The 16,760-nt window shown below is 41.5% G+C and overlaps 1 protein-coding gene and 1 long non-coding RNA gene across 2 annotated transcripts in view; one reads left to right on the top strand and one right to left on the bottom strand.

Moving 5' to 3' along the window:
* LOC139752117 (uncharacterized) overlaps positions 1–16,760 on the top strand; it is a 73,850-nt gene that overhangs the window by 15,667 nt on the left and 41,423 nt on the right. The window contains exon 2 of the long non-coding RNA XR_011713479.1: positions 1,990–2,100. This is a non-coding gene — a long non-coding RNA (uncharacterized lncRNA). The remainder of the gene's footprint in view (positions 1–1,989; positions 2,101–16,760) is intronic.
* The window catches only part of LOC139752116 (GTP-binding protein Rhes), a 59,041-nt gene continuing 55,511 nt past the window's right edge, over positions 13,231–16,760 (bottom strand). Inside the window, exon 7 of the mRNA XM_071668027.1 lies at positions 13,231–15,232. Within this exon, the coding sequence (XP_071524128.1) occupies positions 15,001–15,232 (232 nt within the window). The 3' untranslated portion in view covers positions 13,231–15,000. The remainder of the gene's footprint in view (positions 15,233–16,760) is intronic.

Genomic DNA, 16,760 nt, shown 5'->3' with positions numbered 1-16,760 from the left:
CTCCCTCTTCTCCTCGTTCCCTCCACCTCCGACACATATATCCTCTTGGTCAATCTTTCCTCACTCATTCTCTCCATGTGCCCAAACCATTTCAAAACACCCTCTTCTGCTCTCTCAACCACGCTCTTTTTATTTCCACACATCTCTCTTACCCTTACGTTACTTACTCGATCAAACCACCTCACACCACACATTGTCCTCAAACATCTCATTTCCAGCACATCCATCCTCCTGCGCACAACTCTATCCATAGCCCACGCCTCGCAACCATACAACATTGTTGGAACCACTATTCCTTCAAACATACCCATTTTTGCTTTCCGAGATAATGTTCTCGACTTCCACACATTCTTCAAGGCTCCCAGAATATTCGCCCCCTCCCCCACCCTATGATCCACTTCCGCTTTCATGGTTCCATCCGCTGCCAGATCCACTCCCAGATATCTAAAACACTTCACTTCCTCCAGTTTTTCTCCATTCAGACTCACCTCCCAATTGACTTGACCGTCAACCCTACTGTACCTAATAACCTTGCTCTTATTCACATTTACTCTTAACTTTCTTCTTTCACACACTTTACCAAACTCAGTCACCAGCTTCTGCAGTTTCTCACATGAATCAGCCACCAGCGCTGTATCATCAGCGAACAACAACTGACTCACTTCCCAAGCTCTCTCATCCCCAACAGACTTCATACTTGCCCCTCTTTCCAAAACTCTTGCATTCACCTCCCTAACAACCCCATCCATAAACAAATTAAACAACCATGGAGACATCACACACCCCTGCCGCAAACCTACATCCACTGAGAACCAATCACTTTCCTCTCGTCCTACACGTACACATGCCTTACATCCTCGATAAAAACTTTTCACTGCTTCTAACAACTTTCCTCCCACACCATATATTCTTAATACCTTCCACAGAGCATCTCTCTCTCTCTCTCTCTCTCTCTCTCTCTCTCTCTCTCTCTCTCTCTCTCTCTCTCTATATATATATATATATATATATATATATATATATATATATACGTGTGTCAAAAGAATTTTTCTTGAAGCCTAAGCAAAACCAACCTTGTGGGTCTTAAGTTCAAAGGGTCGGTCTTCAAAGGTATCGGTATATTGTGGTCGTCTGGCCTTCTCTTATTGCTTCATAGGTTCCCTGACGTATCATATATATATATATATATATATATATATATATATATATATATATATATATATATATATATATATATATATATTGGAAAGGATCACAATTTTTCCTACACTTTACCGTTCTGACGGTACTTATAGCTGTCTCTCCCGTAGATCAAGCAACTCTTCGGTTGTATTTCCTCTAACTCTACCTTGGTTGACTAACATTCCTTCACTCCTGGTGCTTCTCTTGCTAATCCTACGCTCCTCCCCCCTGATCTCTTTTCGTGCTGCCTGAAAAGCGCATCTCTCTCTCTCTCTCTCTCTCTCTCTCTCTCTCTCTCTCTCTCTCTCTCTCTCTCTCTCTCTCTCTCTCTCTCCCCCTCATGTATCACAGTAACTTTGGCCTATCTACCCTCTCGTGTATCACAATAATTAGAACCTGACACGCTTTGAAAGACAGGTTTTTCTCTTTCTCCAAATTTTGTAAATACTTTTCGTTCTCTCCTTTTCCCCCCCCCCTTTCCTTAACATATTTATATTTCAATAAAGGCCTGGCCATGATGTGGACTTTTATCCATGACTGGAGCTGTATGTTATTTCTTCCCAAATGTTCAGCTGTAGGAGCGAGAGGTGTTACTTAGGTCAGAACCAGTTTGAACATATAGTTTGATACGTCGAAACATGATTTAACAACATCAATTGAAGTGTAACTTACATAATTCCTATACTAGAAGAAACGTTCTTAGAAATTGACGAGCTAGGCTTTACATTATAAGGTATGCGATGAATACCATAAACTGATGTGACCTTGGTAGAATAAAGAGAACTAATTGAGTCGATATTTGCACAGGTGAGTCGCCTACGTCCATAACACCTGCAGCCGGAGCCGATACGCGGCCACCATCCAAGGCACATCCTAGCTGCTGTTGAGCATTTCCCCAGCACTTGTGATTGGATAAAGGTATGTTGTCACGCTGTTTTATTTAACTTTCTAGCTACTAGCGATGATTTCCATCTATGTATATATATGTATATGTATTTTTTTCTATGTATGTTCTACGGAGATTTGACCATGAAATGATAGAAAAGAATAATAGGAAAACTAAGAGTTCGATGAATCATTACCGCCAGGTCAATACGGGAAATACGATGTGGTCATATTCGCTATGCACATGTATATAAAATAGTAATAATACTATTGAGATCATATTCAGCAACGTTTCATAACACTCTACTCTAATGCAGCTTTGTTCAAGACTAAAACGAAGGAATAATTTTGTTAATTATTCGTTATTACATCTATTGAACCAATTATTTCCTTTCGTCCATATGTTCGTCTTAAAGTGCGCTGTAAGCAGACGAGGTTTGTTGTGCTGGAGGGTTAGGTGTGACTTAACTCCCCTATCGTAGCTAACTGGCAAGGCAGGTGGCGTTAACTCAGCAGAGGCACGGACCTTAACCAGGTGATTTTTATTTCTTTTTTTTAGGCGTAGGGTAAATCCCTCTTAAATAGAAGACGTGTACACAATATCCACTGTGGTTGAAAACAAAATATTAGTAGACTAACTCACGTGTGAAAAAAAAAAGAGATGCCTGCAAACGATTAGGAAAAAATCATATATTCTACAAAGCTGTCAAAATGACAAGCATCTTTTAGAGGGAACATAGGAGGAAAATGTAAATTAGACGACGAAATTAAAAACAGAAATTTGAAAATAAAGCGCCAGAATAAACAAAAAACTATTCTACTTATATGTGATAAGCAGAGATATAAATATATATATATATATATATATATATATACATACATACATATATATATATATATATATATATATATATATATCGTTGGTCATTATATCCAACAATACGGTTGTGGCTCGAAGAGTCGCGCAAACCTATTACTTCAGCCCTTTTAAGTACGACGGTGCGATCTCTGGGCACGACCCTACACACAACGTTGCACGACTCTTGAGCACGAGGATGCGACCTTCAAGCATGATGCTATGACACTCCCTTGCGGGTGGTGACTTCCTAGTATTTGTGATCAGTTAACGATCGCGCTCAACGATCGTACCATCGTTCTCTTGTTTCGTATTTTCGTAGGGAAGGGTCGGTCGTACCGGCTTGCTCAGGGATCGGTTCATCATGATCCAGGGTTATTAGAAACATGGAAGACATCATTACTTCCTGCACCTTCCGTTGTAAGTTTGTCTGTGGTTAGCATTGGTGATCCAATCACATCATCTACTAGTTTATTTGCCAGAAAGTCGCTGGTAACGTACACGTGTACCCAGCTCCCATAGGAACATCCATTGAATTTATGTAAAATCTGTCGTCAGAGTTAGAAATACTCGGTGAAACATTATCCTTTCGGTTGTGAGAAAATTTATCTTTTTATTAATAATTCTATAAAATTTTTGCAAGAATTTTACATATCAATTTATGAAAAGATACCTGCCATCAAGAGATCGCATCCACATTTCGCATAGAGTGAAATTACGTGCTCTGTGAGGCGTGTTTAGGTTAATGTAATGAGTCCTGTGTGCAATATCTAACATAATTATCTGGCCACTGGTGGCTAACAAAGAGCCCGTGGCTTCCATGATAATCCTCTTGCGTTTCCGTTCAAAGGTTGATCAAGCCTAGCCACCACTGTACAATTACCGGCTGATACCAGCAGAGCTGAAAATGGCGTTTATAATGACATGCTGCCCTTAATCTGAACCCTGATTAATCATAATTAGTGTTCGGATTAAACACAGCATCACTCGCACAGCCTTGAATAGATCTGATCAACGTTGAGATGGCGTTGCGTCGTACCGGTCGGTGGTTGATGACGACTCAGAGCAACAACAGACAGTGTATCGTTCTTCTTGGTCCGGGAACCCACGGCCCACGAAATAAAAATACTTGTGAATTTTTTAATAAGCTCCGCTGCGGTGGGGGCCCCTTGGCGAACCACCAAAAACCAATAGTTTTGTATTTTTGCTCCAGAATTCTATAGGGACCCCGTGAGGGGGGCTGCCAGATGCTCTTTTATTCTGGAGTATTCTAATAAGGTAAATAAACCCCCTTGACCTTTATAGATTTAATGGGTGTTTTCCATTCGGCTTTAAGGTACAATTTAACTTCTTGATTAATGATAAGATTAGTCGAGAATGTTACGGCGAACGGAAAAATACAAAACCTGGCTCCTTTGTATTGGACGAGGCTGCAGTCTCTCCAATGAAGTCAAGAATAAACACTATATTCACATATATAAACATAGTCTTAAAGGTGTACATGTCTTAAAGGTGTACATGTACGTAGATACACGCATACACAAATACACATACATGTAAGTGTTAAACTCATTCTCTTTTACATACATATAAGTATTTACACATGTACGAGATATTGTCTATTTGGCTCCCGTTTCTGGTAGACCCCATGTAGTTGGTGTATGTATTTCCTATGTATAATTATAAACTAAGAGTGCATTTGATTTGGTAGACCGATAATGAATATCATGTAGACTCGCAAACATCTCTTTGATACTGAATAAATGGGAGGGAGAGAGGAATGTGCGTTATTTGTGCTAACAATATTTGTTAGGTAACCCACGCCCACTTGCGCAAGCATTATACATTCATATATATATATATATATATATATATATATATATATATATATATATATATATATATATATATATATATATATATAATCCTTTTCTTCCCAACACTCTCCTCCTCCCACTCCCAACAACCCTTCAACAAAGCCCTTTCAGATTCTTCATCTCCTTGAACCCTTTCTCTCCTATCAACAGCGAGACATTTTCGTGGCTTTATCTCCACACACACACACACACACACACACACACACACACACACACACACACACACATATATATATATATTGAAAATTTGTGCGAATCCCTGGGACGTCTTCTCATCCCACACAGCGAAGACCTATTGATTTTCTGCCTTTTCTTGAGGGAGGCGATTGGGGGGCTGTTACATGGGGGTAGGCAAAGCGAATTCTTTTCTTAGGGTGGGTGAGTAAAGGGGAAGGCGAAGCCCTACGAATTCCTGTCGACATAAGGTATTATGTGAAGGGCGTAAATGGGGAGGTGATAACAAGTAGCGGTGATGTGAGAAGGAGATGGAATGAGTATTTTGAAGGTTTGTTGAATGTGTCTGATGACAGAGTGGCAGATATAGGGTGTTTTGATCGAGGTGGTGTGCAAAGTGAGAGGGTTAGGGAAAATGATTTGGTAAACAGAGAAGAGGTAGTAAAAGCTTTGCGGAAGATGAAAGCCGGCAAGGCAGCAGGTTTGGATGGTATTGCAGTGGAATTTATTAAAAAGGGGGGTGACTGTATTGTTGACTGGTTGGTAAGGTTATTTAATGTATGTATGACTCATGGTGAGGTGCCTGAGGATTGGCGGAATGCGTGCATAGTGCCATTGTACAAAGGCAAAGGGGATAAGAGTGAGTGCTCAAATTACAGAGGTATAAGTTTGTTGAGTATTCCTGGTAAATTATATGGGAGGGTATTGATTGAGAGGGTGAAGGCATGTACAGAGCATCAGATTGGGGAAGAGCAGTGCGGTTTCAGAAGTGGTAGAGGATGTGTGGATCAGGTGTTTGCTTTGAAGAATGTATGTGAGAAATACTTAGAAAAGCAAATGGATTTGTATGTAGCATTTATGGATCTGGAGAAGGCATATGATAGAGTTGATAGAGATGCTCTGTGGAAGGTATTAAGAATATATGGTGTGGGAGGCAAGTTGTTAGAAGCAGTGAAAAGTTTTTATCGAGGATGTAAGGCATGTGTACGTGTAGGAAGAGAGGAAAGTGATTGGTTCTCAGTGAATGTAGGTTTGCGGCAGGGGTGTGTGATGTCTCCATGGTTGTTTAATTTGTTTATGGATGGGGTTGTTAGGGAGGTAAATGCAAGAGTTCTGGAAAGAGGGGCAAGTATGAAGTCTGTTGGGGATGAGAGAGCTTGGGAAGTGAGTCAGTTGTTGTTCGCTGATGATACAGCGCTGGTGGCTGATTCATGTGAGAAACTGCAGAAGCTGGTGACTGAGTTTGGTAAAGTGTGTGGAAGAAGAAAGTTAAGAGTAAATGTGAATAAGAGCAAGGTTATTAGGTACAGTAGGGTTGAGGGTCAAGTCAATTGGGAGGTGAGTTTGAATGGAGAAAAACTGGAGGAAGTGAAGTGTTTTAGATATCTGGGAGTGGATCTGTCAGCGGATGGAACCATGGAAGCGGAAGTGGATCATAGGGTGGGGGAGGGGGCGAAAATATTGGGAGCCTTGAAAAATGTGTGGAAGTCGAGAACATTATCTCGGAAAGCAAAAAGTGGGTATGTTTGAAGGAATAGTGGTTCCAACAATGTTGTATGGTTGCGAGGCGTGGGCTGTGGATAGAGATGTGCGCAGGAGGATGGATGTGCTGGAAATGAGATGTTTGAGGACAATGTGTGGTGTGAGGTGGTTTGAGCGAGTGAGTAACGTAAGGGTAAGAGAGATGTGTGGAAATAAAAAGAGCGTGGTTGAGAGAGCAGAAGAGGGTGTTTTGAAATGGTTTGGGCACATGGAGAGAATGAGTGAGGAAAGATTGACCAAGAGGATATATGTGTCGGAGGTGGAAGGAACGAGGAGAAGAGGGAGACCAAATTGGAGGTGGAAAGATGGAGTGAAAAAGATTTTGTGTGATCGGGGCCTGAACATGCAGGAGGGTGAAAGGAGGGCAAGGAATAGAGTGAATTGGAGCGATGTGGTATACAGGGGTTGACGTGCTGTCAGTGGATTGAATCAAGGCATGTGAAGCGTCTGGGGTAAACCATGGAAAGCTGTGTAGGTATGTATATTTGCGTGTGTGGACGTATGTACATGTGTATGGGGGGGGGGGGTTGGGCCATTTCTTTCGTCTGTTTCCTTGCGCTACCTCGCAAACGCGGGAGACAGCGACAAAGTATAAAAAAAAAAAAAAAAAAAAATAAGGTATTATTACAACGCAAAGGTTGCATTGAGTATGAATGTCAAAATATCAAACACGTCGGTGACACATGTAGAATATTTCAAACTGTTTCTTGCTTGCACCTTTGCATTTCATTTTTTTTTCTTTGCCTATAATTTTTGTCTAATGGACTTTGCGAGTCTTGAGATCTATTTCTCCTAATTAAAAAAAAAAAAGTGGCATGAAATAGTCTCATTACCAAATATTTACTTCATTGCCTTTATTAGTAAAATGCTATATTATAACTACTTTAACTTAGCGAAAATCCTAGATAGATTCGTGCATTAGGCATCTTGCAGATTGTCATTGGCAGATATATACTGTTCTAACATATTAGTATTGCTTTTATGAATATTTGGCTCAATATTGGTTACAATACTGAATATTAATTCATCTTCCTGAAGATCAATAACTCGTCCCTTAGTTCAGTTGGGAACTTGATCTTTGGTTACGTTGTGAAGCCTAGTCAGACATAATGTTATGGTCGTATATAATCAATATTATGTTGCCGGGAGCCACTGAATCATGACAGAAGTTGGTAAATGATTATTTTCATTCTAGTTGTGTCCGGCGTCTGTTTCGCCCACTGTAGTAATGATTTTGTACTGAAGGGGACAGACGTGTGGTGAGGTTTGTTTGAATAAGCGAGCTTAACATGCTAACAAATGCAGGCCGCTTAGAACACATATCAGAGGGCGCTCCATGCCAGGAAAGCCGCTTAGCCTGAATGCAGTTCTTGGCTAAATAATTCTCGTAAGTACATCTTGCAATAAGTATTTCAAATTTGGTCGTATATGCTCCATGTTCACATTGGCGGTGACTGTTCTATTTTCCGTACGCAGTCGACATGGCACAGCAGTGCCATGCATCAGTCATGGTTTATTGCAGATGACGGTAAATCAGTGGGCTTAAAAGAGAGAGAATGAAAAAAAAAAGGCAATGATCAGGGAGAGAAAGAGTAAAGAGAATTCCGCTGCTGAACGAGGATATAAACAGGATCTATAACGACCAGGCCTCGGTTGGCTGGTGCTTCCACACATAAGCTATGGGAAGAAGCAGCCAGTTCGCAGGGGACTGGGAGACACAGACGGGTTACGAGAATGGTGACTGTAACATAGAGAGAGAGAGAGAGAGAGAGAGAGAGAGAGAGAGAGAGAGAGAGAGAGAGAGAGAGAGAGAGAGAGAGATCGCGAAGGATGGATAGTGTTGGGTGATTAAAACTTGACAACAAGAAGGTTATTAAGCTGCATTGCTTTTATGACTCCACCTTGACTTGAGGGAGAAATGGAAGACAAGCCGAGCCAGGTATGTGACACCAGGTCTGAATTCAGAGAAGAAACATGTTCAGCATGGGTATAAAAACGAGTGCTGGCGTAAGGAAGGGAGGGAAAATTGAGCTGAGCGTAGAGTGACATTTCCGGCATTATCAGTGAATAGGGTGTGAAGGTTGAAGAGAAAGATCATTTACGGGTAAAAGAAAAATCGGAGGCGAAAAGCCAGAACCCTGAAGAACACCACTGTTGAAAAAGATGGGGTGGTTCTCCCACACTGGAAATGGGATGGGAAGATTGGAAAATGAAACATGCATGAGAGAACAGAGAAGTTGAGAAAGTCAAAGGAAGTAAGTGTTAACTATCAAAGACTTGTATCACACCGTAATAATTGCTCTAGAAATGTCGGAGATCTCGTTGAAAGTTCTTAGTAACCATTCATTTAAAATTCAAATTTCAGTAAAATGAAAAAATAGACCAAGCGAACAATTTTTCGTGTAATTATATGAATTTTAGCAAATGCGTCGAAATACTTCATTCTGATTAAATTCTATTTCTTATACTCTACAAGTGTTTCAAGAGGTTTCATTTAAAGATTCAGGTTTCGTGTCTTAATTCATTCAGACATTTATATTAGTTGGTGCGAATGTTGCATTCGCCTGTAGGGTAATCCGGTTGATTTGAAGCATTTATAGAGGATTTATGAAGGAGCAGATAGGTTTTGAGAATGCTGAACATATTTCTACACGTGGGAAAATAATCCATAAAGACAAAATATCCGTTTTCGACGACGATTGTGGATAATCAGATGAAGAAATTGGATTAATCTGGGGATACCATCCATACCACTCGACCAGAAGTATGTCTGTAGCGGTAATTATGATTTGTGCCATGGCTAAGTTGTGAAGAATGTCATCCAAATTCCTGTCTGACATCCAGAAGTTCTACCATTTCTTGCTCCCGCTGCTGCCGAGTTGGAAGCCTTGCCACATCCAGATAACGAAATCAATTATAGCGAACAAATAACGCGACTGTGGGTCAGACAGACCAAAGCGAAACCATAATCAAGTTTTAACAGATTTTTTTTTTTTTTCTTATTTTCTATTTCATTCCATCCTTAGCTATAGCTCCACCTTGACAGCACTTAACAGCATCGCTCCTTTACACTGCAATCACGTTAATTTCTAATTTGCCTGATGCAGATAGTCCAAGCCTATTACCATAGTTTTCTTCTGTCACTAAGTTAAAGTTGAGGTACGGTATTAACTTCTGCCCCGGAGTGTATCAAAGCTGGTTTCAATTACCACTGGGACATGAAAAGGTCCCCCCTTGGAAAACTTTTTTCATTTTTTTTTAATTTACGGGTAACATAAAGCCTTCTGCTACAAGCAAAGGCTTCTCTTCCTTTCATATGTCTTGAATGTCAAGGCTTTGAACATCCTAACTTTCGTCTTATTATAAGTTCCACGTTTTGTTCTTCCCCGATAATGTCAGGATTGGAGAGATTACCTGAGGACTTGGAGACGTTGAAAGTAATCTCGGAAGGCGAAACTGTTGATCAATATTAATCCCCCACCCCACACCAAGTCGAAGTGGTGGGGGATATGTAAGCATCACGTTGTTCAGTTTATCTGAGCAACGTGATGCTCCGAGGACGCAGCGTTTGTTTACATCTAGCCGCTGCTGTCTTGCGAACGTGTCACGCCAGGCATCTGCAATTTTGCTTCGTTCATCGTCAGGTTAAGACTTGCATGTCTTGAGTGATGAGGAACTTAAATCATGCACACTTACAACTACGTTCCTGTGTTTGTTTCCTTTTTAGCTTTTGTGGTCTCGTTTGCTGCTCTTGATCAAGCTCCGCAACTTTGCCTTATTTTCACAGGATTTTTTTCACTCGCTGATACTCGATCTGGAACGGAGTCGTTCGTAAACACATCTTGACTTTAGTTTCCCATCCAAAATTCGACATACTTCTCGAGCTGAGTTTTCATGCAGGTGGCTGAGGTTGCTGAGTTCATCCAACGTAATTTCACGTTGAAAGAGACAAATGTATCGTTACCCAAGTCCGTATGTAGTAAATACATCATCCGTTTCGATTTATATACATTTGTATTAACGTCTTTACGTCATGTTGGAGTTTGATCAAACTTCTTAAGTTTGATTACTCCATCGATTCTCAGTCTCTCGACCGATTCTGGAGTTGAATCACCCGCTGTTGGATATGTCCCACGACACTACAGAACCTGAACTGTAGTTGTAGCAGTTATAGAATCGCCTGTTCTCTACCTGCCACGAACCCTTTTCATAGTGATGGCCTGTCCTCAGTGTGTAAGTCTGATAAAGGATCGTCACATATAAACCTTCCGCGTCATACACAACCCTCGCATCCATCAAACCCTGTGAAGTGAATTTCACTTTTAATATTTTGTATACATATTTACATTCTCATCTCTGCAGTCGTCTGTTTAGGGAAATTGGACAACGACAGTGCAAGACTTTGCTGAATGAGCGACTAACTGAAACATCAATATTTATTTCACTGTCGATCAACAGAAACTAGATTGTCATTGTTTTAGCCTCCCGTCCCCTCCAAGGGAGGCTAAGGGAAACCTGAAAGTGCCTTTTATCTGAAGAATGATGTTCTTCCTACACTCAAGACCCTAAGAATTGTCCCTTAAGTCAGGTGATGGCGACCTTGACGTCTGTTTCCTCCACGAGAACAAAGCCTTTCCCCTCCCCAACCTCAGGTGTCCTCAGCCCAGCCTAGAGACTGGGCGCTAAATTTGACTTCCTAGGATGTCTGGAGAGCCGCACACACTTCAAAGGTGATGCCACGTAATGCTGCTTCCATCATCCCAGGATGAAGCTGATTGTTGTCATTGCCTTTGATGACCTGCTCGCTGAAGGTTTTCCCTTGCCCTACGTATGTAACTTAGGTCAGGGGCAACATGGCAGTCGTGTGTGGACAGACTTAATCTTCAGACTCGTGGGGGGCGGGGGGGCGGGGGGGGGGGGAGGTGAAAGAAGGCGAAATGTAAACTAAAAAGATTTATAGTACGACAGTGACGCTCACAAGGAGGAATAATATTGGTGGGACACTGAACACACACTATACCACGGATTTTTCATTACATCAAACAATTGAAATTGCTGCAAAAACTCGCCCAGGACTATTTCTTGGTGACAGTATTTCTGAAAACTGTTTGGGGATCATAGCGTGAATATAGACCAAGTTTCATTTTTTTTTTGCGTCCATACTAACAAATTGCTTAATGTTAGACACAATTCAAGCTGGCTAGCGTGAATGTGTATGGTCTTCGAACGAAGATGAACAGCAGCAGAAGGTGTTGCAGAATAATCCATTGGTGGTTCACGGCTCTGATGACAGTCGATAGGTTTAAAGCTAAAAATAACCAGCCAATCATACTTCCTTCCCTGGTCTCGGTAACTGGTTATCTTCAATCACGTCAAACTTTTCCCCTCCAGACATGACGACTCTCTCAAGCTGAAGTGGCCACCAGACCCCCCCTTCATCTCTCCCAAAATAACCCTAAGTCTGCAGTGCTACAACGTTCCCCGTCGCTGTGGCTCCAGGCTATAAACTAATGTAACCAATAGCGTCTGTGTGAGAGCTCCCATCGTAATGTATAGCCGAACTTTATCATTGGCCTACCTGAGTCGAGTACGCTTAGGCAGACGATGAGGATTTTTTTCTCTCGGAGATTGAGGTTAAAATGGATAGGATATGAAGACGGTATGGTATAGATGTGTGACTAAAGTATGAGGTTAAAATGGATAGGATATGAAGATGGTATGGTATAGATATATGACTAAAGTATGAGGTTAAAATGGATTGGATATGAAGACTGTATGATATAGATGTATGACTAAAGTTTGAGGTTAAAATGGATTGGATATGAAGACGGTATGGTATAGATATATGACTAAAGTTTGAGGTTAAAATGGATAGGATATGAAGACGGTATGGTATAGATATATGACTAAAGTATGAGGTTAAAATGGATAGGATATGAAGACGGTATGGTATAGATATATGACTAAAGTATGAGGTTGAACTGGATAGGATATGAAGACGGTATGGTATAGATGTGTGACTAAAGTATGAGGTTAGAATGGATTGGATATGAAGACTGTATGATATAGATGTATGACTAAAGTATGAGGTTAAAATGGATTGGATATGAAGACTGTATGATATAGATGTATGACTAAAGTATGAGGTTAAAATGGATTGGATATGAAGACTGTATGATATAGATGTATGACTAAAGTATGAGGTTAAAATGGATTGGATATGAAGACTGTATGATATAGATGTGTGACTAAAGTATGAGGTTAAAATGGATTGGATATGAAGACTGTATGATATAGATGTGTGACTAAAGTATGAGGTTAAAATGGATTGGATATGAAGACTGTATGATATAGATGTGTGACTAAAGTATGAGGTTAAAATGGATTGGATATGAAGACTGTATGATATAGATGTGTGACTAAAGTATGAGGTTGAAATGGATAGGATATGAAGACGGTATGGTATAGATATATGACTAAAGTATGAGGTTAAAATGGATTGGATATGAAGACTGTATGATATAGATATATGACTAAAGTACAGTAAATATAATGGCCAATATCCGATGAAGGTTTCCTCTGGGGTATGACTTACATCGTGTCTACAAGTGCCTCGAAAATAAGCGTATTTGATAACAATTTCAGTCAGGCATGTGTTGCGTGGTTGAAACATTGACTACACGAGGATAATGAAACTTTAGTCTTATATAGTTTTGTTATTTATTATAAATATAAACGACATTTATTTATTCTGACATTGTCCGGTGGCTTCCAGCTTTGGAAAAAAAAAGAAAAAAAAAAACACGAGAGGCCACAGCCACAAAGAGGACAACACCACCAAGTCCTGTAGAGAATGTCACACTTAAGAGATTTGCTTACGTCTTTACAATTTAACCTCGGTAGTGTTGAGAAAAAATATATATGTATATGTGTATCGCTTCGTAATCATGTGTGTTTTTGGTTACATAAACTAGATAATGGCTCAGTTGGTGAGTAGTTTCTTTCCATTGTTTATGCTTATATTTCTTGTTCTTTGAGGATACTGGTAAAACAATGGAAGAAAATTTAGGAGAATATGATTTATATTTTTTTGTTTTATTTAGACATATATCTCAGCAGGGGGGGAAGATAGAAGGGGGTAATAGTTATAATGAGCTTTTGGATATATGTGGGAAGACTTTCATCGCGTCGTCACATAACACACATATATATGTATATAATGAAAGGATACATACGACTCTGCTGTTGAAGATGTATGCAAACGATCCATTCATAATGAAGGGAGGATGTAATGAAAATAGTTTACAACACAATGGCTATAATCCTGTCTTTTTTTTTTCTTTCTTTCCCTCGGATGGCTTAGTGGTGAGTCCTTCCCCTTACTCATGGCGGAACAGGCTACACAACGCTATGGATCAATATAAAAAACAAAAGAAAAAAAATTCACCTATTCCATGAGGTAATTTGACTGAGATTCTTAAATCCCCGTATAGATATATCACATACTTATATTGTACACTTACACATGGTGTAAAACGCTGATATGAATTCGGATGGGGCGGGGATTAACGTAATAGATATAAACACAGGTGATCGGAGGCGACCCAATTATTTCCTCGGCAGGAGGTCATCAAATTGGTCAACAAATCCCGCCAAAACACGTTCACTGGCGAAACCCATTTGTCAGTTCCTGCAGCAGCAGCAGCAGGGGCTACGACCACGTCAAACATCGTCTCTTGAGTTCTTTCACTGTGCGCGACACAAGACTTGACTTTTTACTTATAATCGTCTTCGTTTCCATAGTTACCCCAACACCACAAAAATGACGGAACATCATATGATACCATCTTGAGTACGTCTGTTTATGTTCTCGTTTCCATAGTGAACATTATAGATGACACAACCATAACATCATCTTTTGTTTAACACTCTCCACTCGCTAACCCAAACCGAGAGAAGATGTCTTCATCTGAGCACGAATACCTGAAAGTGTCCTTGTTCAAGCGTCGTCATAACCATAGAAAATGCACCAGACGCCGCCACTCGAGTACACAAGAGTCTGATTTCGAGTTCCTCCTCCTTTGCTGAACGTGTGTGTATGTGTGTGTGTGTGTGGTCGGGGGTTACTGACAACAACCTGACACGGATATAGGACGTCTTTGAGTGAGTCAGTATATGGAATGAGATCGCGTACGGTGTCGGAATCAACTTGGATATCTGAAGAAGGAATCATGTCGGGTTTTCGTCCATTGGCGGTTCTAACCCGACGGCCGGTAACGAGCACAGGCAGGTGTTGAGTCTCAATCCCAATTAACCAGCCGACTCCTTTAATGCCTTGAGGCAGGTCAGTCATGGTAATTAGGGGTTGCCAGACGCCTGCCTTTGGCACCCGACCCGCCGTAACTTTTAGCGTGGAGGAGGGACCGATCATCTTGCCAGACACACGCCTCCTGACGTAGCCACTGGATGACCGTCGCCGCGTCTTCACTGGATGACGCAGGACACTTCCCTCCGGGGCTTCTTCTCCGAGAAGGTGTCGAAGCCGGTGAGGTGGAGACTGGTCTTGGCCCGGAGGATGAGCAGGTCCGTGCGGATGGAGGGCCTGCGGACGTTAGGCGCCACCATGCCGTAGGCTTCGCTGAGCCGCCTGCGGATGGATAGACTGGAGAGACCCCGGTGCCGCGTCCCGCCGCCGCTGCCGCCGCTGCCGTCTTGCCTGCGGGAGACATGATGGATGGGTTCGTTAGACACAGGATCATACCGTAACAGAGAGAAGGAAAAAAAAAAAAAAGGTTTTAGTCATTTTTTCATAATTACTCCAGGATCCATTTTTGGTCAGCGTCCTGGCGTTATCCCTAAAGACATTCCTTTCGAAAGGCGTTCGTGCAGCAGGCCAGAGGCTACGCTCCCTTCAGGAGCAAGGAAATTGTAGCTGTCGTCACCACCGCCACAGCTACTAAACATACCAGACACCTCCCCCGAAAAATCTCCAGCAACGCATCCGTCTCTCTCTCTCTCTCTCTCTCTCTCTCTCTCTCTCTCTCTCTCTCTCTCTCTCGCCAGACATAATAACCACCTCAGATGAATCCACCTCTCTCTGTCCCTCCATCCCCCCAGTGCGTGACGCAAGCAAAGGACACACACACACACGCACACACACCATGGGTCCTTGACGCACGGGCAAACACGACTCTCGCCCCTTAAAATAACCACTCGGGGGAGGAGGAGGAGGAGGAGGAGGAGGAGGGCTTTCCTGGTGTTATTTCTGTTGTGGACAAGGTGATCATGAAGCGGTGAATGGGTTTCAAGAATGGAGAATAGAATTAGAATACATTATGGCATATGAGATGAGATAGTCTGTGTTACAAAGATGTAAAGTATCAGGTATGGCATATGAGATGAGATAGTCTGTGTTACAAAGATGTAAAGTATCAGGTATGGCATATGAGATGAGATAGTCTGTGTTACAAAGATGTAAAGTATCAGGTACGTTAAGTATAAGGTGTTAGATATAAGGCATGTAAAGTATCAGGTACGTTGAGTATAAGGTGTTAGGTATAAGGCATACGAGCTGTCGAGGTTAATTGGATAGGGGATTAGTTCTCAGAAATAAGGCATAAACGTCAGTTTGTACATGTAAAGGTATGTGGTGTAGGGTATGTGGTGTAAGGTATGTGGTGTAAGGTATGTTTTAAGTTATGCGGTGTAGGGTCTGTGTTGTATGTGGTGTAAAGTATATGGTGTAGGGTATGTGGTGTATGGTATGTGTTGTAAGGTATGTGGTGTAGAGTTTGTGTTGTATGTGGTGTAAAGTATATGGTGTAGGGTATGTGGTGTATGGTATGTGTCGTAAGGTATGTGGTGTAGAGTTTGTGTTGTATGTGGTGTAAAGTATATGGTGTAGGGTATGTGGTGTAAGGTATGTGGTGTAGGGTATGTAGTGTAAGGTATGTGGTGTAAAGTCTGTGTTGCATGCGGGGTAAAGTATATGGTGTCGGGTACGTTGTAAGGTATGTGGTGTAAGGAATGATGTATGAGGTTGGGGATATAAGTTATGAGGAATGAGTGGGGAGAGTGAGGGATATGAGGTCTTTATCTGATTGTGTGGGGGGGGGATCTGGTTTCCCTCATCTTGGAAGGATTGCTTCCAATCCTCCTGGGAAGATATCCTTCCCCTGGTTAGAGGGGGTGTTCCTTTTTACCCCTGATTCTGGGTGTGTGTAGTGTATGGCGTTACGGTGGAA

This window comes from Panulirus ornatus, chromosome 12 (genome assembly GCF_036320965.1).
Source record: "Panulirus ornatus isolate Po-2019 chromosome 12, ASM3632096v1, whole genome shotgun sequence".
Taxonomy (NCBI): Eukaryota; Metazoa; Arthropoda; class Malacostraca; order Decapoda; family Palinuridae; genus Panulirus; species Panulirus ornatus.
Note: the sequence above shows the minus strand (reverse complement) of the source record. Positions and strands in the feature narration are given on the sequence as shown.